We start from the raw sequence: 24058 nt of genomic DNA, 5'->3' as shown, positions 1-24058 counted from the left end.
GGTTTTTTGTGGAAGAATTTTCGGGATATTTAAGATCTTCGGTTTTCGAAGGAGGGAGATATAACACCCACACGGGTGCCCTCTCGCGTCCCGGCCCCCCCACAAAAAAAAAAAAAAGAAACCCACCACCACACATACACACACACTAGATCCACCCCTGTTATGGTGCACTTATGAGTTATGATGTTGATTTTTTGTATCTTTCTGTGGCATCTTTTCTGTGATTAGGCAACCAAAATTGAGTTTTCCTGCAATTCAAACTTGGTTAATTGCTATCATTGTGTTTACATTTTGTTATTTCCCATATCCTGTGGATGATTTGAATTCATCAATGCAGTGCAGGAGCAAGAAACTGAGATGGCATCTGAAGAGGATCATCGAGGGAAAGCCGGGGGAGATTTGTCAATTCCTGAGCTGAAGCCATCTAGAAGGGGCAGAGGCCGCCCTAAGAAAACTGAGAGCCCTGCCTCAGGAGCTGGAAGCTCAGGTGGTGGAAAGAGAGGAAAACGAGGAAGACCATGAGCTCGTTGGGCTGGCTGCTGCTGCAGCAGCAGAGAGCTGCTGCCTGCTGCAGCTTGCGTGCTACAGCTGCTGCGACAGAGAGCCGAGCAGCAGCAGCCAGCCGAACACGCTGCATGAAAATGATCATCTGCTCTGGTGTCGAGTATTGTAAACAGTTCAACATCTGATGTGGTCTCAAACACCTGATGTAATTCAACCATTGAAGATTTCATTTTGGTTGCAATGCCTCCAGCCCCACCCCTGCCTCTCACTTTGCCTCTTTTCCTTTTTTTTTTGTTTTTTCTTTTCCAAATGCAGGGTAGGATCTGATTTTAAGTCATGCTCGGCATGTGCATCTGTTTTTTCTATTGATGTCAATCTAGGTTACTACGCGGTATGAAACGGTTGATCACACTTTGAAATTTTTAGATTTTAGGATGTGATTAGAAAGAATAATTAAACAACGATTTTCTCATAATTTAAAAAATCCATCATTTATTTTCTTGATAGGAAATTTAGTATAGAAAAATCACTGATTGTTTTTCTAAATTAAATAAGGTTGTTTTGTATGTTGCATTTATGCCGATGCATTTCTAGTGTGTCATGAGTGCAAGGTTAGTGCAAGGTTTTTAAAACGTGTTTAGGTATCGATAGCAAGATGCCTATGGGTTGCTACGGTCAAATTGTATTTGTATTTACTTTTATTATTTTTTATTCTATACCCTAGTTTTTGTTACACTCAATGAATTCTCTACTCTTTTTCTAATAAAAATTTGAATTAACATGTTTCCTTCTATTTGAATACTCATTATGTTTCTATAATTATTCATTTAACCAAGAAGTTGCTATAGGCAAAAAAAATAGATATAATCTAATACAGTTCAAGACCTTCCTGGGTAGTTGAAAGACTGAATTGGAAATCCACCCGGGCTCCTCTTTTTTAAGGATTTGTACTCGTTTTTTTTTTCCTTTTTCTTCCTTTCGGCGGGTGAGGATTTTTACTCACTTTTTTCCCGAGGGTGGTTCACAGGTGGGGTCGTGGTTTTCCTCTGGTTCAGGGGCAGTACAGCTAGGGGATGCGGTTATTCTTTTGATTTCGAGTTACAGAGGCTGTTTTTCTCCGGTTTTGCACTCCGTGATTTGGTTCACGTGGTGGGAGTCGATTTTTCTTCGTTTTTTTACCAATTCTGTGTGATGGACAAAAATTGGTGGCAAAATACTTTAACATTAAATAGAGATATAGAAAAGAGGTGAAATATCAATATAGTAAAAAAGAAGCCCTTCTAGTCCTGCCATGTTCATGAAAAGAAAAATAAAAATCAGTTCCGAGGTCAATACTAACAAAACAATTCTCTCTAGAAAACACTCCTTGGCCTTTGGGGCGAGGCGGGCCATGAGAGTGGCAGCGGCATTGCCGGCATTGTTCTCCTTGATGAAACTGATAGTGGAGTTGATGATGAGCAGAGTGATGATTCCAACAAAGTCCGACCAGTCCGGTGGCTTGCCCTGAAAAATCAGCAAAACACATCAAACCCTCAGAACCCACGGCTCCAACAAGACACCCGCTGTGAGAATCATCACTTACTCCTCCGTTGGCGAGCGCGATGGCCATGATGGCGGCTGCCTCCATGACCCAGGACATCGGGTTCCACATGAAGCCCAGGAACTTGAGCACCTTGCTCTCCTCCACAGGCACACACACACAAATCCATCATGTAACTTCACATCACACCATCTGCCAGATCGAGTAACAGACCGAGTAACAGGAACAGAAAGGCATGAGGCAAAGGCCGTGGATTCACTCACTCACCTGCTTCTCCTCCAGCTTGCTGGGCCCGAAGATGGATCATAGTTGCAATCAAGTGCACGGCAAAGAGGTTTCACAAAGGCGGAAGTAGCACAAGCTATCGAACTGAAAATTGAACAATCTTGTACATAAGCAACCGGTTAGCAAACTGTTGGCGCTAGAAATCGGTCAACCGAATCCTCAGTGTCCGACACACGACCCGGGAGAATCTGCTTAACTCCTGTTCGGGTGATTGCCCTGGTGTGGTTCGCGCGGCGTACCAGCCAATCTGACCTGTTGATTGGCAAGGGAGAATACGTGTCAGGTTCAGAAATCACGATCGGCTAAATTTTCGATCTCGAGAGAGCTTATCAGCGAATCGGCTGATTTACCGTAATAAAGAAATCGGCTATAAGGCAGCCGATCACTGTAGCCTTGTAGACAAAAAACTACTGGAGTAATCGACACAATGCTATGGTAACAACACTAGGAATAGATCTAATCGGCAATATGCAAAATAAGCGAATTTAATAGCAGAACGTAAAGAAAGCCGAATCTGCCAATTCCTAGCTGGATAACTGGTGATAAAACTAGAAAGACAGGTAAAACCTATGATTCTAGTAAATATCGATAACTGGTGAATAAATCTAAACGAAACAACAGCGATGCGCCCGAAGTTAAAGCTTAGAAATTACTCGGTAAACGGAACTTACAAGATCAGCCGGAGATCAAGTTGATGCAGCCCTGCCAACCCGTACGAGCTCGTGAAAAGAGAAAGTATTTGGCGAAGTCGCCTGCTTGAAAGTAAGTACGAGGAAAAAGTAGTTGGTTGTATTGATTTGTTGATGATTACAGATTTACAAAGGTAGCTATTTAGAGCCCCGTACAGATGACTCCTTAACTAACTAGAATTCTATCCCTAATTCAAATAGAAAACGAATATTTACAAGCACAATTCGTGCTAGGTTGGTTATTATATGCTTCATGGGCTGATCTCCCCCTTATCCTTCTATTCCTTTCCAAGCCCATACACGCCCAATTAACCCAACCTCCTAATCGGCCGATTCCTTATCGGCAAAAGGCAACCGATTGGGAACCCGGCGCGTTCGATCCGAAGCGAGGCAGAAGTCATCGGCCGTGTTGGAGGTATGCCCTAGAGGCAATCATAGAGATGATGATATTCCATTTGTATCCATGATTTGTATATTGTGTTCATTGAATATCCATTAAAGGCTACTTGAATTGATTTGCAATTATGTGAATTGTATGTGAAACTCTTTACTTGTATGGTTATTCTAAAGTTGTCCCTAGTCGGAGTTCATGTGAGGACACACATGAATATTAGACTAGCACATGTATTAGTTGATGACTATGTTTCACAAGTCATGAACATGGAGATGTTGAACTAATAATGTGGACACATGTGGAGACATGTGTTAGGACTGACCCAACACGAGAAGTAGTTCTCTCTTTAAACAACATATACGCTTTGTCCTTAGACCTGAGATTGTCGCATGTATTCTAGATGTGGATCGACCTACTTAGGGGCTATCAAACGCTACGCCGTGACAGGGTAGTTATAAAGGTAGCTTTCGGGTTTGTCAAGAAGCATGCTATGAGACATGGTCAATCAAGATGGGATTTGCCCCTCTCTGATTGAGAGTGATATCTCTGGGCCCCTCGAGTGATCGGATCCGAAAATGCATGGCCATGCTACGTACGGTTAAGAGTTAACCTACAAAGGGATTCCGAATCACAGGATCGAGAAAGAGCGGTCGGCTTGAAGCTAGACCAAATATCGTGAGGCAAAGGGAATAGCATGTATATTATGTTGTGATGGTTCGTCTGATATGATCTTCGTATGCGTATAGGAGTTGGCACGTCTTGCTAGAGGCCGCTACCGACTATTGGGCCAAGTAGGAGTACTCGGGCCATGTCTATACGTATCCGAACCCATAGGGTCACACACTTAAGGGGCTGGAAGCCCAATTCGGATCTGATCCGAGTTGGATTAGGTTTAGGAGTACTAATGGGCCTCGGATCCAGAGGCCCATCAGGAACCCCTATAAATAGAGGGGTGGGGGCGCCCTAGGGTTACACACCTTTTTGGCTGAACACTCTTGCCGCGCCTCCCACGCCCTCGCCTGTTGCAACTCGCGGATCTAGCAATCCGGCTTGCGACGCTTCCTCCCTGCACGTGTGGATACCTTGGAGGTGTTGCACCTGCAGCACTTGGACGAGCCATCGACGAGCCGCCGACGAGCCACGACGAGCCGCGGCACCGGAGGCGATCTTGCTGTGCACGTGGACGAGCTGCTGAGGAGCTGCTGGACGTGATCGACTACGTACGACTACGTTGATCGACTACGTACGACTACGTGATCGTCCTCACTGCACCGACGCATATCTACATCTTCCGCACCAGTAGTGCGTCGAGTGGTAATCCTGTGATCCTTATACGGCAGTTCTTCCTGGTTATACGCGGTAGAAATTTTGATTTGCGCTAGCGTAGCCTACCTCGTATCCCAAAAGTGGTATCAAGAGCCTTAGCTGCTTAGTTTTGGATTCGGGATGTGTGCATATGGAGATATGCGAGTTCTCTGTTTGATCTATGTCCTGATTTCGTGCCCTTGCTGCAATGGTAGTGTAACGACATACTCCTACCGGTCGGTTTCCGCCATCGGAGTTAAGTGATACACGTAAATCCAGTTGCAGTGAGGGAAGATCAATATGATTGGTCAAATCGAGATCCAGGGTCATACGCCAGGCGCATTAGATGTGCAATAGTAGATGTGATCTACTGCCGGGGTCGGGATTTTGCCGTATGCGCATGCTTCGGTAAATCAGCCGTAACTTTTCGGTACGATCTCGGATCGGGGCGATTTCTATACGAAAATTGATCTACAGAAAAAGTTACACGTGAATTTCAACCGCTTCGCCGTTTTCGGCGAAATTAGATTTCCCAAATTCGGCTTGGAAGATGGAGTTTTGGGCCTCCCAAGTTTGGAACGTTAGGACGCCTAACTCTATTTTGCAGGATGTATGCATGTATCTTGTGATCAGTATGGCCCCTTGTGTATGTGATGCATGTGTGTAACTAATTCGTGACCTGCGTGTCGCGCGTACGGCAACACGGCAGGAGCCATATGTGTTGTCACTTTATTGTAATTAATGGTCTGCGTACCAGTCTGTGATGATCCAAGCAACTATGTAATCTTCATTACTAGATTATTTACTAGCTATTAGGCGTAATAGCATGCTCTAGTTCTTGGAGGACTCATCACCAGGAGGATGGCGCACATGGAACATGGAGATGGAGATCACCATGGTGAACAGGTTCTATGGAGATGGAGATCACCATATGAAAAACGGGCCATACTGTGTCACAACTGTGTGAATGCTATTCTGTTTATGTTTTACTTTCTGCATGCTGTGATGTTAGAAGTAGAACGATCCCTCACAAAGTTTAAGTTAGTATGCCCTCCCAACTAAGACTTGCACCGTCCCATGTCTTGTACAATTAGTGGTGGGTCTATGAAATTAGGGTGCCACTAGTTTTCCTTGACTAGACGGGTTTGTGTCGGACACTTACACGCATAAGGGTTGGTTTGCTTAACGAGGTCATCTTAACGGTTAAGGACCTTGGGGCATAAAGGTTGGGCGCCGAGACATAGAGATGTCACCCAACAACAGGAGTCATATGTGATATGATTAGCAAAAGTTGCTTACCGATCTACCTCGTTTGCTAGCGGTGATGCTAAAGCTCACTAGTAGACTTGTTAGTTGTGGATCCTGAATCACTAAGTTTCAATAGAGGGATATTGATTTTAGTAGGAGTAGATTCTGTTAAAATAGTTTAATGTAATTTGCTCTATCATGGATACGTTTGTCTTAGTGTATTTTGCATTACTTTTGTTGTAGATTAAAATGGCACCTAGCAACACCACCACATCGTTTGCTTTGCGTTCGGTCCTTGAGAAGGACAAGTTGAATGGAACAAACTACTCGGATTGGATCCGCAACCTGAGAATTGTTCTCAGGGCTGAGAAAAAGGAAGATGTTCTAGACAACCCACTACCAGAAGAACCTGCTGAGGATGCACCCGCTGCTGCTAAGAATGCTTACAAGAAGGCATGTGATGCTAACCTTGAAGTAAGCTGCCTTATGCTTGCTTGCATGGAACCCGAGCTGCAGATGCAGTTCGAAACAAACCATGAGGCGCACGATATGATCGTGGCACTTAGAGACATGTTCCAAACACAGGCCAGGACTGAAAGGTTCAATGTGTCTAAGGCCTTTGTTGAGAGCAAGCTAGCAGAAGGCGCAGCAGTAGGACCACACGTAATCAAGATGGTTGGTTACACTCAACGGTTGGAGAAGCTAGGCTTCCCACTGGGCCAAGAGTTGGCCACTGATTTCATTCTTTCATCTCTTCCGGCTAGCTATGGGAACTTCATCTCGAACTACCATATGCATGGGACGGAGAAGGGTCTGAATGAGCTGTGTGGTATGCTCAAGACAGCAGAGGCTGACATTAAGAAAAGCGCTAGTACCAGCCATGTGATGGCGATACAGAACAAGCCCAGCTTTAAGAAGAAGGGCAATTCTTGGAAGAAGAAGGGCAAGGCTGGAACGTCCAAGCCAAACCCACCGCCCAAGGCTAAAGCTGGACCTGGACCTGCTCCAGATAAAGAGTGCTTTTACTGTCATGAACTTGGTCACTGGAAGAGGAACTGCAAGCAGTACCTAGCTTCGTTGAAGAACGGCGGAAGTAAGAGTACTTCTACCTCAGGTACGCTTGTTGTTTATGTTATAGACAACATATTTCTCGCTGATACAGTTATTAATTCTTGGGTATTTGATACCGGATCGGTTGCTCATATTTGCAATTCGATGCAGGGAATGATAAGAAGTAGAAGCGTGGAAAGAGGAGAAGTTGATTTCCGCGTGGGCAATAATGCAAGAGTTGCTGCTTTGACCGTCGGGACGATGCAACTCCACCTCCCGTCAGGATTTATTATGGAGTTGAATAATTGTTATTTTGTTCCTAGTTTAAGTCGAAACATTTTATCTCCTTCATGTTTGATGAAGGATGGTTATTCATTTGCGAGTGAAAACAATGGTTGTGTGATCTCTAAGAATAATATGTTTATGGCTTTTGCACCCATTGTGAATGGATTGTTTGTTTTAAATCTTGATGGTTCACCTGTCTGTAATGTAAGTGCTAAAAGGCCTCAGCCTAATGATTTGAGTCCTACCTACTTGTGGCATTGTCGTTTGGGTCATATAAGTGATAAGCGCATGAAGAAGCTCCATTCTGATGGACTTCTAACTTCGTTTGATTTTGAATCATACGAGACATGTGAGGCTTGCTTGCTAGGCAAGATGACCAAGACACCTTTCACAGGATTTCCTGAGAGAGCAGTAGACTTGTTGGAACTCATACATAGTGATGTATGCGGACCAATGAGCACGACGGCTAGAGGAGGATTCCAATACTTCATAACTTTCACTGATGATTTTAGTAGATATGGCTATGTCTACTTAATGAGGCACAAGTCTGAAACCTTTGAAAAGTTCAAGGAATTTCAGAATGAAGTTGAAAATCAGCGTGGCAAGAAAATTAAGGCCTTACGATCTGATCGTGGAGGCGAGTATTTGAGCCACGAGTTTAGCAATCATCTAAAGAGTTGCGGAATTGTTCCACAACTTACGCCGCCTGGAACACCTCAGAGAAATGGTGTGTCCGAGCGACGTAATCGAACTTTGTTAGACATGGTTCGATCAATGATGAGCCAGTCGGACCTACCGTTGTCATTTTGGGGATACGCTCTAGAAACAGCAGCTTTCACACTTAATAGGGTACCATCTAAATCCGTAGTTAAGACACCATATGAGATGTGGACTGGAAAGGTTCCTAGTTTGTCTTTTCTAAAGATTTGGGGATGTGAAGTGTTTGTCAAACGACTTCAGTCGGACAAGATCACACCCAAGTCGGATAAGTGCATTTTCGTGGGATATCCAAAGGAAACTTTGGGATATTATTTCTACAACCGATCAGAAGGCAAAGTGTTTGTCGCTCGGAACGGGGTTTTCCTAGAGAAAGAGTTTCTCAAAGGAGAAAAGAGTGGAAAGACAGTGCATCTTGAAGAAGTTCAAGATGAGCCAATCGGGCAAGAATCAATGAGTGATGCTAACGTAGCAGAACAAGTTGAGATACCCATGGCAAGAGAAGCACCGCCACAACCACGAAGGTCGGCAAGGCTCCGCGAAATGCGAGAAATATTATTGTTGGACAATGATGAGCCTGCGACATATGCAGAAGCAATGATGGACCCAGACTCCGAAAAATGGCAGAGTGCCATGCAATCCGAAATAGAGTCCATGGGAGACAATCAAGTTTGGAACTTGGTTGACCCGCCTGATGGTGTTAAAGCCATAGAGTGCAAGTGGATCTATAAGAAGAAAAAGGACATGGATGGAAATGTTCACATCTACAAAGCACGACTTGTCGCAAAAGGTTTCCGACAAGTTCAAGGAGTTGACTACGACGAGACCTTCTCGCCCGTAGTGATGCTTAAGTCCATTCGGATTATTCTAGCTATAGCTGCATATTTCGATTATGAGATATGGCAGATGGATGTCAAGACAGCTTTCCTGAATGGAAACCTAGCTGAGGACGTGTATATGATACAGCCCGAGGGTTTTGTCGATCCGAAAAATGCTGGAAAGGTATGCAAGCTTCAGAGATCCATTTATGGATTGAAGCAAGCATCTAGGAGTTGGAACATTCGTTTTGATGAAGTGGTCAAAGGGTTTGACTTCACCAAGAACGAAGAAGAGTCTTGTGTTTACAAGAAGGTTAGTGGGAGCTCTGTAGTATTTCTAATCTTATATGTGGATGACATATTACTGATTGGAAATAACATTCCTATGCTTGAGTCCGTAAAGACTTCACTGAAAAATAGTTTTTCGATGAAGGACTTAGGGGAAGCGGCATATATTCTGGGTATTAAGATCTATAGAGATAGATCGAGAAGGCTTATAGGTTTAAGCCAAGATACTTACATTGACAAAGTGTTGAAGCGGTTCAGCATGGAAGAGGCAAAGAAAGGGTTCTTGCCTATGTCACATGGCATACATCTCAGCAAGACTCAGTGTCCTTCGACTGCTGATGAGCGGGATCGCATGAGTAGAGTACCATATGCCTCGGCTATTGGATCTATCATGTATGCAATGATAAGTACTCGCCCAGATGTTTCATATGCGCTAAGTATGACAAGCAGACACCAATCTGATCCAGGTGAGAGTCACTGGACAGCGGTGAAAAACATCTTAAGTACTTAAGAAGGACTAAAGATATGTTCCTCATCTATGGAGGTCAGGAGGAGCTCGTTGTAACAGGTTACACCGATGCTAGTTTCCAAACCGACAGAGATGATTCAAAGTCACAATCAGGATTTGTGTTCACACTGAATGGTGGTGCTGTTAGTTGGAAGAGTTCCAAGCAGGAGACGGTGGCCGATTCTACGACAGAAGCCGAGTACATCGCGGCTTCAGAAGCCGCGAAGGAAGGTGTTTGGATAAGGAATTTCCTCATTGAGCTTGGTGTGTTCCCGAATGCGTCCAGCCCATTGAATCTCTACTGTGATAATAATGGGGCAATTGCGCAAGCAAAGGAGCCAAGGAACCACCAGAAGAACAAACACGTAATGCGGCGATTTCATCTCATTCGAGACTTTGTTAACCGGGGTGAGATCAAGATATGCAAAATACACACGGATCTGAACATTTCTGATCCGTTGACAAAACCACTCCCGCAGGCTAAGCATGATGCGCATGTAAGAGCTATGGGTATTAGGTACCTTCTAGATTGACTCTAGTGCAAGTGGGAGACTGTTGGAGGTATGCCCTAGAGGCAATCATAGAGATGATGATATTCCATTTGTATCCATGATTTGTATATTGTGTTCATTGAATATCCATTAAAGGCTACTTGAATTGATTTGCAATTATGTGAATTGTATGTGAAACTCTTTACTTGTATGGTTATTCTAAAGTTGTCCCTAGTCGGAGTTCATGTGAGGACACACATGAATATTAGACTAGCACATGTATTAGTTGATGACTATGTTTCACAAGTCATGAACATGGAGATGTTGAACTAATAATGTGGACACATGTGGAGACATGTGTTAGGACTGACCCAACACGAGAAGTAGTTCTCTCTTTAAACAACATATACGCTTTGTCCTTAGACCTGAGATTGTCGCATGTATTCTAGATGTGGATCGACCTACTTAGGGGCTATCAAACGCTACGCCGTGACAGGGTAGTTATAAAGGTAGCTTTCGGGTTTGTCAAGAAGCATGCTATGAGACATGGTCAATCAAGATGGGATTTGCCCCTCTCTGATTGAGAGTGATATCTCTGGGCCCCTCGAGTGATCGGATCCGAAAATGCATGGCCATGCTACGTACGGTTAAGAGTTAACCTACAAAGGGATTCCGAATCACAGGATCGAGAAAGAGCGGTCGGCTTGAAGCTAGACCAAATATCGTGAGGCAAAGGGAATAGCATGTATATTATGTTGTGATGGTTCGTCTGATATGATCTTCGTATGCGTATAGGAGTTGGCACGTCTTGCTAGAGGCCGCTACCGACTATTGGGCCAAGTAGGAGTACTCGGGCTATGTCTATACGTATCCGAACCCATAGGGTCACACACTTAAGGGGCTGGAAGCCCAATTCGGATCTGATCCGAGTTGGATTAGGTTTAGGAGTACTAATGGGCCTCGGATCCAGAGGCCCATCAGGAACCCCTATAAATAGAGGGGTGGGGGCGCCCTAGGGTTACACACCTTTTTGGCTGAACACTCTTGCCGCGCCTCCCACGCCCTCGCCTGTTGCAACTCGCGGATCTAGCAATCTGGCTTGCGACGCTTCCTCCCTGCACGTGTGGATACCTTGGAGGTGTTGCACCTGCAGCACTTGGACGAGCCATCGACGAGCCGCCGACGAGCCACGACGAGCCGACGACGAGCCGCGGCACCGGAGGCGATCTTGCTGTGCACGTGGACGAGCTGCTGAGGAGCTGCTGGACGTGATCGACTACGTACGACTACGTTGATCGACTACGTACGACTACGTGATCGTCCTCACTGCACCGACGCATATCTACATCTTCCGCACCAGTAGTGCGTCGAGTGGTAATCCCGTGATCCTTATACGGCAGTTCTTCCTGGTTATACGCGGTAGAAATTTTGATTTGCGCTAGCGTAGCCTACCTCGTATCCCAACAGGCCGATCTTGTACTGTAGCACCATTCGGCCGATTCCCAACTGTACTTTTCCAATTCCCTCTCTTCTTGGCGCCAATTTTACTAGTGATGAAATCTGGCGTCAACACAAACCAAATGAGCCTTTGCACAAAACACAGTGTGTCTTTCGGAAGCCTTTAGTGTCTAGGCAACACATGATGGCAACACCAAGTACACCCAAGAGAAAACATGGTGGCAATCATATGAAGAAAGAATAGTGTACCTCAAGCTCATCCCATCAAGACTTTAGAGCAGCAGCATCATTCATCCATACCATTGTGCATGCATAATTTGGAAAGTTGCAGGCAAGACGGCCCGTGCTTCGGCTGCACCAGGGTGTTCTCATTCCCTGTGGCGGCCACCCTCGCAGGCGAGTTCGACCTCAACGTCGACAGAACTCAAGAAGTGGACTGATTCTTTCATCTGTTGGAGCTATCAGAACCGCAGTGTCGGCAACAGATGGAGCAAGGGGCTCTTAACACCACCAAGATAATAGGAACAATAAGATAGAGGTAAATGCAATTGGCACCGAGCGAACTATTCGTCTGCATCCAGTTGCATCCAAGCTCACATGCAGTGCTACTTTCAGTATTCTACGTTCCGCTGCACTAAGAGCAAACTAACGGTCTGTAACCAGGACCGGAATGGGAGCGGATCAAAGATGATAAAGCAAGATAAATTGGGTGGGTGAATTTCGCTGCATCAAAGTTTTTTTTAAAAAAAATTGTCGAATTCGCATGGAGCTGGAATTGACCTCTGAACCAAGGCAGGGAATGGAGCGGAGGTGAAACTGATGAGGAAGATAGCAGGCAATACCCTTGCGATGGGTGCGTGCTCGGGAGAACGCGACGGGGATGTCCTCGAAGCAGGAGTTGAGCTTCTCGGACCGCGAGAGCTGCGACTCCGCCACCTCCCACAGGTCCTCCACCCGGCCTCGGGGCTCCGCAGGCTCTCCATCTCCATTGATCCCCTACCCCACTCCCAGCTCCAAACGATGGTTGCTCCCTCCCCCGCTTCCTTGTCCAATCTGGACTTCTTGGATGGATTCGTCCAAGAACTCTCTCTCTCTCTCTCTCTCTCTCAATTGCTGCTCCCGTGTTCCACCTCCAACTTCTAGAGATACCGCTTCCACTCCGGCGTCCGACGGCACGGGGAGGGCGTGGACACCGCGGCCCCCTCCCTGCCCTAATTGCATTCGTCGGTGCCGCGCCCGCCCCTCCTCTCGTGGTCGAAGTCGTAGCTCCAATTGGATCCGGCGTGCCTCCGGTGCCTGCAGTCGTGCTCCCCCGACGGCACCTTCCTAGACGCCGATGAGCTCCGACTGAGGCCGCGCGCAGGGGCAGCGCGGGGGAGCGTCAGGGCACCTTGCTCCGGCCGTCGCTTGCCAGTCCACTGCCGGGCGGCGCCGGGCCCGAAGCCGGACGGAGTGCAGCGGATCTCGATCCCCCGAGGGAGGGGGACGAGGGAGCTAAGCTCTTTTCCCTTTAATCGCTCGCTTTCCTCTTTTTTTCCACCCGAGCCCCCCTATATTCTCAATTGGACTGCGAGTTGATTTCATGAAAGTCTGAGGGGTTTTTTGCGAAATGAGCGCGACGGACGAAAATTGCTGGCAGAGACGTTGCTTGCTTTAATAATAGGTATAGATATAGATTAGCCTTTCTGAGAATTTTTCACCTTTTTTTGAAATTCATTCTTATTTTTCTAGAACAAAACCTATTTATTAGAAGGCTCTGGAACTATTTTCACGAGCTCCAAGTATTTTATTTGGACTCCTTGTGTCCCAAACTATCTCTTGAATTTTTCTCATAATTTTTGGAATTTTTAGATATTTTTCGTGCTTTAAAAACATTATCTAGGATTATTCTGGATTTGTTTTCGCACTGAAAATTTTAATAGCACAAATATTTTAATAGTACACATATTCTGGAAAGGATTAAAGAAAGGAGCCATTACTGAACTTGAAACGCCATGCGTCGTTTGATGCTTCGGCTGGTGTACTACATGTGTATAAATAGAAAAGTCTGTCCCCCTGTGAATATGTGTACAGAACACAAAGAGACACGAGAACGAAAGTAGTCTAGCTCTCTCGTCATCAGGAGAGCAAGCAAGGAAAGAGGAAAGAGGAAAGAGAGGAGAGAAATCTCCGAGATGCAAGGAGCAAACATGGCGCATGTGGGTTTGTGCAAATTGCACATGAACGGACAACCCGTGTGATGCACAAATAAAAGATTATTTTATTTTGGTTGAATCATATTTAATAATATGATCTTGTTAAGCTTGTCTTTTATGCTAACACTCTGTTCCTCGCAGATTCCGACCACCTGCGTCCATCCCCGTCGACGGTGAGAAGCTCCACATGATCCCCTCGCTCTCCTCTCCCTTCCCCCCGCCTCGGCCAAGCCTCACAGAGCCCTTAGCGCAGACGATTTGATCCGCTAGAACCACCGGCCGCCATGGCTAGTCAAGCTCTGAGCTTTTGCTTTTTGGCCCCTGAAAGATCATGTAATCTTTAATAGTTTCCCTGTGTCTTGCAAGTTTCGCAAAAAATCCCTTGAATAGATTAGATGCCTGCAACCTAGCCCAAATTGAGCCCTTTTGCAGATCTAACCCTGAGGATTCATCTATTCGCAATGACTATTCACTGAGTCTAAGATTTCATCTCTGCTAGCTCTTAAATTATACGGTTAATCACGGATTCCCTAAAATCTATAGATGACCACAGATCTCGCATTTTGTATCCGTTTAAGCTCGTTCTTGTTGCGTTAGTTTCGTCTCAACATAAACAATGCGCTACTCATGATGTTTACCCTATTATGTGTTTTAAGAATCTATTATAACATTAATTTGATTAATGTATATTGAATGCCTTTTCTTAACAAAATTTAATTAGGTTTTATATATTGGTTTTTGTTGGAGGTATGCCCTAGAGGCAATAATAGAGATGATGATATTCCATTTGTATCCATGATTTGTATATTGTGTTCATTGAATATCCATCAAAGGCTACTTGAATTGATTTGCAATTATGTGAATTGTATGTGAAACTCTTTACTTGTATGGTTATTCTAAAGTTGTCCCTAGTAGGAGTTCATGTGAGGACACACATGAATATTAGACTAGCACATGTATTAGTTGATGACTATGTTTCCCAAGTCATGGACATGGAGATGTTGAACTAATAATGTGGACACATGTGGAGACGTGTTCTAGGACTGACCCAACACGAGAAGTAGTTCTCTCTTTAAACAACATATACGCTTTGTCCTTAGACCTGAGATTGTCGCATGTATTCAAGATGTGGATCGACCTACTTGGGGGCTATCAAACGCTACGCCGTAATAGGGTAGTTATAAAGGTAGCTTTCGGGTTTGTCAAGAAGCATGCTATGAGACATGGTCAATCAAGATGGGATTTGCCCCTCTCTGATTGAGAGTGATAAAGGTTGGGCGCCGAGACATCGAGATGTCATCCAACAACAAGAGTCATATGTGATATGATTAGGAAAAGTTGCTTACCGATCTACCTTATTTGCTAGCGGTGATGCTAAAGCTCACTAGTAGACTTGTTAGTTGTGGATCCTGAATCACTAAGTTTCAATAGAGGGATATTGATTTTAGTGGGAGTAGATTCTGTTAAAATAGTTTAATGTGATTTGCTCTATCATGGATACGTTTGTCTTAGTGTATTTTGCATTACTTTTGTTGTAGATTAAATGGCACCTAGCAGCACTACACCGTTTGCTTTGCGTTCGGTCCTTGAGAAGGACAAGTTGAATGGAACAAATTACTCGAATTGGATCCGTAACCTGAGAATTGTTCTCAGGGCTGAGAAAAAGGAAGATGTTCTAGACAACCCACTACCAGAAGAACCTGCTGATGATGCACCCGCTGCTGCTAAGAATGCTTACAAGAAAGCATGTGATGCTAACCTCGAAGTAAGCTGCCTTATGCTTGCTTGCATGGAACCCGAGCTGCAGATGCAGTTCGAAACAAACCATGAGGCGCACGATATGATCGTGGCGCTTAGAGACATGTTCGAAACACAGGCCAGGACTGAAAGGTTCAATGTGTCTAAGGCCTTTGTGGAGAGCAAGCTAGCAGAAGGCGCAGCAGTAGGACCACACGTAATCAAGATGGTTGGTTACACTAACCGGTTGGAGAAGCTGGGCTTCCCACTGAGCCATGAGTTTGCCACTGATTTCATTCTTTCGTCTCTTCCGCTTAGCTATGGGAACTTCATCTCGAACTACCATATGCATGGGACGGAGAAGGGTCTGAATGAGCTGTGTGGCATGCTTAAAACAGCAGAGGCTAACATCAAGAAAAGCGCTAGTACCAGCCATGTGATGGCTATACAGAACAAGCCTAGCTTTAAGAAGAAGGTCAATTCTTCGAAGAAGAAGGGCAAGGCTGGAACGTCCAAGCCAAACCCAGCACCCAAGGTTAAAGCTGGACCTGGACCTACTCCTGACAAAGAGTGCTTTTACTGTCATGAACTTGGTCACTGGAAGAGAAACTGCAAGCAGTACCTAGCTTCGTTGAAGAATGGCGGAAGTAAGAGTACTTCTACCTTAGGTACGCTTGTTGTTAATGTTATAGACAACATTTTTCTCGTTTATACAATTATTAATTCTTGGGTATTTGATACCGGATCGGTTGCTCATATTTGCAATTCGATGCAGGGAATGATAAGAAGTAGAAGCGTGGAAAGAGGAGAAGTTGACTTCCGCATGGGCAATAATGCAAGAGTTGCTGCATTGACCGTCGGGACGATGCAACTCCACCTCCCGTCAGGATTTATTATGGAGTTGAATAATTATTATTTCGTTCCTAGTTTAAGTCGAAACATTTTGTCTCCTTCATGCTTGATGAAGGATGGTTATTCATTTGCGAGTGAAAACAATGGTTGTGTGATCTCTAAGAATGATATGTTTATGGCTTTTGCACCCATTGTGAATGGATTATTTGTTTTAAATCTTGATGGTTCACCTGTCTGTAACGTAAGTGCTAAAAGGCCTCGGCCTAATGATTTGAGTCCTACCTACTTGTGGCATTGTCGTTTGGGTCATTACTTAGGCGTATAAGGATCACAGGATTACCACTCGACGCACTACTGGTGCGGAAGATGTAGATATGCGTCGATGCAGTGAAGATGATCACATAGTCGTACGTAGTCGATCAACATAGTCGTACGTAGTCGATCACGTCAACGTCCAGCAGCTCCTCAGCAGCTCGTCCACGTGCAGCAAGATCGGCTCCCTGCCGCGGCTCGTCGTCGGCTCGTCGTGGCTCGTCGGCGGCTCGTCAAAGTGCTGCAGGCGCAACACCTCCAAGGTATCCACACGTGCAGGGAGGAAGCGTCGCAAGCCAGACTACTAGATCCGTGAGTTGCAACAGGCAAGGGCGTGGGAGGCGCGGCAGGTGTGTTTCGCCAATAGGTGTAAACCCTAGGGCGCCCCCACCCCTCTATTTATAGAGGTTCCTAACGAGCCTCTGGGTCCGAGGCCCATTAGTACTTCTAAACCTAATCCAACTTGGATCAGATCCGAATTGGGCTTCCAGCCCCTTAAGTGTGTGACCCTATGGGTTCGGATACGTATAGACATGGCCCGAGTACTCCTACTCGGCCCAATAGTCGGTAGCAGCCTCTTGCAAGACGTGCCAACTCCTATACGCACACGAAGATCATATCAGACGGACCATCACAACATAATATACATGCTATTCCCTTTGCCTCACGATATTTGGTCTAGCTTCAAGCCGACCGCTCTTTCTCGATCCTGTGATTCGGAATCCCTTTGTAGGTTAACTCTTAACCGTACGTAGCATGGCCATGCATTTTCGGATCCGATCACTCGAGGGCCCCAGAGATATCACTCTCAATCAGAGAGGGGCAAATCCCATCTTGATTGACCATGTCTCATAGCATGCTTCTTGACAAACCCGAAAGCTACCTTTATAACTACCCTGTTACGGCGTAGCGTTTGATAGCCCCTAAGTAGGTCGATCCACATCTAGAATACATGCGACAATCTCAGGTCTAAGGACAAAGCGTATATGTTGTTTAAAGAGAGAACTACTTCTCGTGTTGGGTCAGTCCTAGCACATGTCTCCACATGTGTCCACATTATTAGTTCAACATCTCCATGTCCATGACTTGGGAAACATAGTCATCAACTAATACATGTGCTAGTCTAATATTCATGTGTGTCCTCACATGAACTCCGACTAGGGACAACTTTAGAATAACCATACAAGTAAAGAGTTTCACATACAATTCTCATAATTGCAAATCAATTCAAGTAGCCTTTAATGGATATTCAATGAACACAATATACAAATCATGGATACAAAAGGAATATCATCATCTCTATGATTGCCTCTAGGGCATACCTCCAACAGTCTCCCACTTGCACTAGAGTCAATCTAGAAGGTACCTAATACCCATAGCTCTTACATGCGCATCATGCTTAGCCTGCGGGAGTGGTTTTGTCAACGGATCAGAAATGTTCAGATCCGTGTGTATTTTGCATATCTTGATCTCACCCCGGTTAACGAAGTTTCGAATGAGATGAAATCGCCGCATTACGTGTTTGTTCTTCTGGTGGTTCCTTCGCTCCTTTGCTTGCCGCATTACATGATCCTTATATGGCAGTTCTTCCTGTTTTTACACGGTAGAAATTTTGATTTGCGCTAGTGTAGCCTACCTCGTATCCCAACAGTTTTTTCATGGTTAATATTAATTTGACACCTTTTTAAGTGAGTTTTCTAATAAAATCTAAGTAGAGTTATACCTCACTTTCATAATTAAATGTTAATTTGATTAATAACTACAAAGCTTGTTTTCTAATAAAATCTAATTAGAGCTATGCTTTGGTTTTTCATAATAAATTTTCAATTGATTAATGTTCATTCAATTTGCTTTCTAAATAAAAGTTACATGGGCTATATCTTGAGTTTTTTTAATTAATTGTTAATTTTGCTAAATATAAATATAAATGTGTTTTGAATTATAATTTGGTTAGTTTAACACGAATCACAAACTTATGTGCTTAGATGTTCTCACATATGTTGTTTTTTAAAATTAAATTTGACTAAGCTTTACTTCGTGTTTTCAAAATATAAATATAAGATGAGTTAATTCTAACATAGGGTATTTCTCTGAAATATCATCTACATTAATTTCTAAATTTATAATGTACTAAACACATAGTTCTTTTCTTTTATAAACTAAAATCTTCTAATAGTGTATCTTCTCAACCAAAGCTTCGTTTTAATCGGTTCTTGATGTGTTAATCTTCTATAATCCTAAGCTATAATTTAGCAACGTTGTTTAACCATGTTTTGTGTTTTTGAAAATAAATATGGTATTAATTTTCATTAATGCCTATTTACTTAGCTGTTCTAATTAAAAGCTAATTAGGTTTATACATCAGCTTTCTTTAAGCAAGTGTTAATATGATTAATATCGACATGAATGAGTTTCTAATTATAACTTGTCTAGCTCAACATGACATATAAAGATAACGATTAGATGTTATTGCATATAGTCTTTCTAAAGTTAAATGTTTAAAAGGCATAATTTATACATGAATATTTATTTATATAAATGAAAGTTGACTAGGTTTTACATCATTTTTTCATATAGAAATATAATTTGAATTAACTCTCATTTAGGGTATTTTCTAAAAGTATCCTATACATGTGTTTTCTAAATAAAAATAAATGTAGCTTATAGCTTTTGTCTTTTCCTTTACAATCAAGTTTCCTCGATAAATGTGTGTTTTCAATAGTAGCATGATCTTTAGTGTTGTATGCACCTTTGTGATCCTAGAATCGAGCCCTATCCTTTTGTAGTTCGTATGCTCTTTTAAAGCTTTTCTTTGATTGGTGTATTGTTCTTAGTTGTACTTGTTTGTTTGCTTTGTATGCTTTTCTTAGCTTTTCTTTGGAGAAAGGTGTAACACCTCTGGTGTTAGCATTATAATTAGGAGCTAATCATCTGCATAATCATGGTTATTAGCATAGTTTGGTGTGCATTTTGGTGTGATTCAAATTATGTGAGCTTTGTTGCACTAATGATGTGTTTTACCTTTTAAACGATAAATAAAGGACGAATTAAGCTAAATGGAATTTATATATTAATAAAAATGATGAAATGTGAAAAATATTATATTTCTGCTCAAACATAGTTGAATATGTCAAACAAACCAAGAATTGATAATAAACATGTTTTGAAAAATGGCACAAGTCAAATAGTTCAGTTGAACTCAAGAGTAGAAGAAAAACTAAATGTTGATTAATTCAATTTTACTCTGTTTGACCAACCAATAAGAATTACTTTTTTCAAAACATTTAACTTTTTAACAACATTAAATATACAATATGGAGTGTGTATTTTTATCCGGGTGTGTTGTGGTTGTATGAAAACTTTGTTTAAATGTTCAAAACCTTGTTTAAAATCCAGTCAAACCACTGTTTTGGCCAACACCTGAAAAACCTCTCATCCTGAAAACAGCATTAACATGCATCGAGGCTATTTGATTTTCTCAAAATTCTGTATAAGAACTTTCAAAAATTTCCTTATAGTATATGATGTCTTATGTTAGAAACTGACATGCAGAACAAGTTTGACATGATTTGACTATGTTTTGGCTTTCAAATCCCTATTCAAATTTGGCTAAAATCTCATTTGGAACCTATGAAATTTCAGAGAAAAACTAGGTTTGTTCAAAGTTCAATCTTGAATAGTTTTGAACTTTTACCCTTACTGAGACTTGTAGAGAATTGCATGGACTACAACCTTTGTGTAGGGCTTTGTTTACGTTATGTGCAGGAATTACGAGTTTGTGGCGTTGGAAAATAGTTAATCCAGCATGATTCAGCACTTCAACCGAAATTTGGATGAACGACTTGAGCCGTTGGTCGTGGCCGACAGGCCCCAGAGCGCACGTGCCACGTCACCGCCGGCGGACGGCCTCACCCTGCGTGCGCCAACCCACGGTCGCATTGCCAGCAGTGCCGCGTTGCTCCTCGCCCCGCTACACTCCACAACCCCAGTCCTTAAACCTGACGTCCCGGCCTCCTCTTTCTCTCCCAGACGCACACCACTCCTTTATTTCCTCTCTACCGAGCTGCTTCTCGTCGCCGGCGCAATACGCTAAGATCCGATCATCGCCCGTCGAGCCACTGCGTCCACGCCCTCTACATAGCTACCACCTCCACCTCCTCACACCGCTGGCCGTGCCTCCACCGGCTAGGAATCTAAAGCTCCCCATCCACCATTAAAGGATGCGCCCTACTCTGTTTCCTCCATTGCTACTCGGGGTATCACTAGATAGCTCTCAAGGAAGAATACAAGATCAAGACTATGTTCATCACCCCATACGGAGCTTTTGCTACACAACAATGTCGTTTGAGTTGAAGAACGCAAGTGCCACATACCAACGGGCAATCCAGGAGTTCTTCAAGAAACAGCTACACCGCAATGTCGAGGTGTACATCGATGACATGGTTGTAAAGACTAGAAATCCTGGCGATTTGATCGCTGACCTAGAAGAAACCTTTGCCAGCCTGCAAGAGTTCTGGTGGAAGGTAAACCCGACAAAGTGTGTCTTTGGCATGCTGTCCGGGAAACTACTTGGTTTCATCATCAATCACCGAGGAATCAAGGTGAATCCAGAGAAGATCTCCGCCATCACCAACATGCATGCCCCATCAGGCATCAAGGACGTCTAGAAGCTTACTGGATGTTGACGGTATTCCACATATTCATCTCAAGACTTGGAGAATAGGTGTTGGTATTTCTCACGAGCAAAGGGCTAGCTTGGGGGGACTTGTAGACGGTTGTTAAGTAAGAAATATGACCATCATACTCAAGAATAAAGAAGGATTGGCATTTCTTACACACCTATTTGATTTTGAATAATGTAGTTCCATTTATCCTTGGAAAATATTTAGTTGCAGGTGAAATAAGACAAAAGGATGGAGAAAGCACACTCCCATGGCAAAAACACAACTCCAACTAATCGGAGTCTGCCATGTGTGCATCTCATGGACTGAAGGGTCCACAAACTACCACAACCACCTCAATCCACTGGATAATGCACACAACTACCATTGGGACCTACATGTCAGACTACCACGCGAAGGTAGTGGCCAGAGGGGCCACTAGGGGTTCGGCCGAACCCTTGGATCAACCGAACCTCCTCTAGCTCCTCTACTGATCAGGTTCCATGAGGCAGCGGTTGATGGCTTCGCTAAGTCAGTTATAGGAGATTCCCTCAAATATTCGTCCTATAAACTACCTCTTGCAGCCTATAAATATGAGGATAGGGCCGGGGCTCCATTCGAGGACACACACCATAAGTGAATCATTCTCTCCCTCTTAGTTTTCAAGTTAGTGGAGTTAGGCTAGAATAGCTCTCCTTCAGGTTCTAAGTCTTCTTGGAGTCTAGGGTATGGTTCTTGTATCTTACATTCCTAGGTTGAGTTTATCCTATTCAAAGTATACATCTTCTTTATATAGTGTTGTGCTTGATTCTTATATGCATGAGTTAGCTATATACCCTTGCTATGTTGATGTCCTAGGCTTATACGCTCGTATGCTAGTTGTATACCCTTGCTATCATAGTATAGGCTTATATACTCTCATGTATGCCTTGAGACCATACTTTAGTACATACTTTGTTTGCATATATACATTGTATAGCTTAGTTGATCTATGCTACTGCATTGGTTCAATGGCCATGTTTATGGTGGCTTTAGCCATAGTCACAATAGCTCGGGATGCCTGGAGTGTTGCTAACAATACAAGCATGGGGCTTGGATTGCTTAGCTTCATTGGATATGAGTTTGCCCCACGGGCCGCATTGGTCCTTTGTAATCCTCCATGTTCGGGTATGCTGTAGGAGTTTGTAAATTAGTAGTAACTTTATTGGGCGGAACCAATACGAGTACTATCTCGCTGCGTGTGCTTGGGAGCATAGGCCTGAGTCCTATACATTGTGTATGTATGTTATGCTTATAAGATCTGTGCAGTATATATGAAGTACATATGGACCTAGAGCTAACACTTAGTCCTTCTCCCTAGCTTAGTTATCTTGAGATGATTCCTGTGTGTGTCACACTACTCCTTTATCATTATCTTACCCCTATCTTGAGTATTGTCACTATCAATCTATGGTATACTCATATGCATAGTAAACTCTTTTGATCTACCTACCTTCCTTTGGGAAATACCATACCCTTGGGAATTCTCTCAGGTGAAATGCTACAACGGTATATCCGTGCACTTGCGGATTTATTCGTGATCATTAAATATACCAACAAGCATTTCTAGCATCACGCCGGGGAAGGCACTGGTTAAAAGTTTTTACAGTGAATATGTTTATATTCATAGATGGTATATCATTACTCAAGCAGGCTAACCTTGATTGTCTTCTCTATCTTTGATGTGAAGACAGGTAGTGTAAGACAGGCTAATCTGGCGTCACTTATGAGAAAGGTACGATCTCATGTCGTTTCTCCTCAAATTACTCTCACGGCTGTCGACCCAGCTTCCTTTGCACCATCTATGTCCAACGCAATGACCTAGGAGACTCTTTGTGAGTACTCCGCTCCCTCAGCCTCTCAGGTGCTGAAAGGTCCTAAGGTGGACATGGGGAACATCAACTTCGAGATCAAGATGGGTCTCATTACCATGGTGCAGGCTAGCCCATTTTTTGGGAAACCCAACAAGGACGCAAGCGCCCATCTTCAACAGTTCGTTGAGCTCTACAGCACCTTCACCATCAGAGGGGTGAGTGAAGATGCTATTCATCTCTGACTATTCCCATTCTCTCTCCTTGGAAGAGCATAGCAATGGTTCTACACGAGCCGTACGGAGGTGAATACATGGGATAAATGCTTCACGGCATTGCTCGTGAAGTTCTTTCTGTTGGGCAAAACCAACGCCCTTTGTGGAAGGATTTCGAGTTTCCAGCAAGCAGCCTCTGAGTCCATTCCCAAGGCATGCAAAATGCTTCAGGAGTACATCCTGGCCTATCCTCATCACGGGATGGATAAATGGCTTATTCTTCAAAACTTCTACAATGGGTTGACTCCGACATCCCAAGGTCATGTTGATGCTACTGCTGGAGGAGCCTTCTTCTTACTTACTATTGCTGCTGCTACTACTTTGATCGAGAAGATGGTCTCTAATCAAGGGTGGAACGATGAACGATTGCAGCCTTGATAGAGAGGTGCCGTCAAGGAAGCGGATATGCTTACCGCTAAGATGGACCTCCTCGTGAAGAGATTGGATGACTACACCAAAGAGAAAGCTACTATGTCTAATACCATCCAAGCTATGGATTCTCACATGACGTGTGAGGTTTGTGGAAACATTAGACACTCAGGAATAACTACCCCGAGACTTAGGAGGACATATTGTACATGAACGACAACAACAAC

General features: G+C 43.7%; 1 protein-coding gene and 1 long non-coding RNA gene across 12 annotated transcripts in view; one reads left to right on the top strand and one right to left on the bottom strand.

Moving 5' to 3' along the window:
* LOC101784104 (protein RCC2) overlaps positions 1–772 on the top strand; it is a 9503-nt gene extending 8731 nt beyond the window's left edge. For 7 of the 11 annotated variants that reach the window (XM_022824028.1, XM_012844046.2, XM_022824027.1 and 4 more), the window contains one exon: positions 338–772. In XM_022824028.1, coding sequence (XP_022679763.1) covers positions 338–356 — 19 coding nt within the window. In that variant the 3' untranslated portion in view covers positions 357–772. The remainder of the gene's footprint in view (positions 1–337) is intronic. The other 4 variants (XM_014804768.2, XM_012844044.2, XM_012844043.2 and 1 more) reach the window with 2 other exon arrangements.
* A 1217-nt stretch (positions 773–1989) lies between these two features.
* LOC111256223 lies at positions 1990–2345 on the bottom strand. Its single transcript, XR_002676229.1, has 3 exons — positions 2312–2345; positions 2087–2185; positions 1990–2007 (listed from the first exon to the last, which is right to left on the bottom strand). It is a non-coding gene; the product is annotated as an uncharacterized LOC111256223 (long non-coding RNA).
* Positions 2346–24058: the final 21713 nt, after the last annotated feature.

The sequence above is a fragment of the Setaria italica genome, chromosome II, assembly GCF_000263155.2.
Source record: "Setaria italica strain Yugu1 chromosome II, Setaria_italica_v2.0, whole genome shotgun sequence".
Taxonomy (NCBI): Eukaryota; Viridiplantae; Streptophyta; class Magnoliopsida; order Poales; family Poaceae; genus Setaria; species Setaria italica.
The sequence above is the reverse complement of the archived record's forward strand: the minus strand, read 5'-3'. Positions and strand labels throughout refer to the sequence as shown.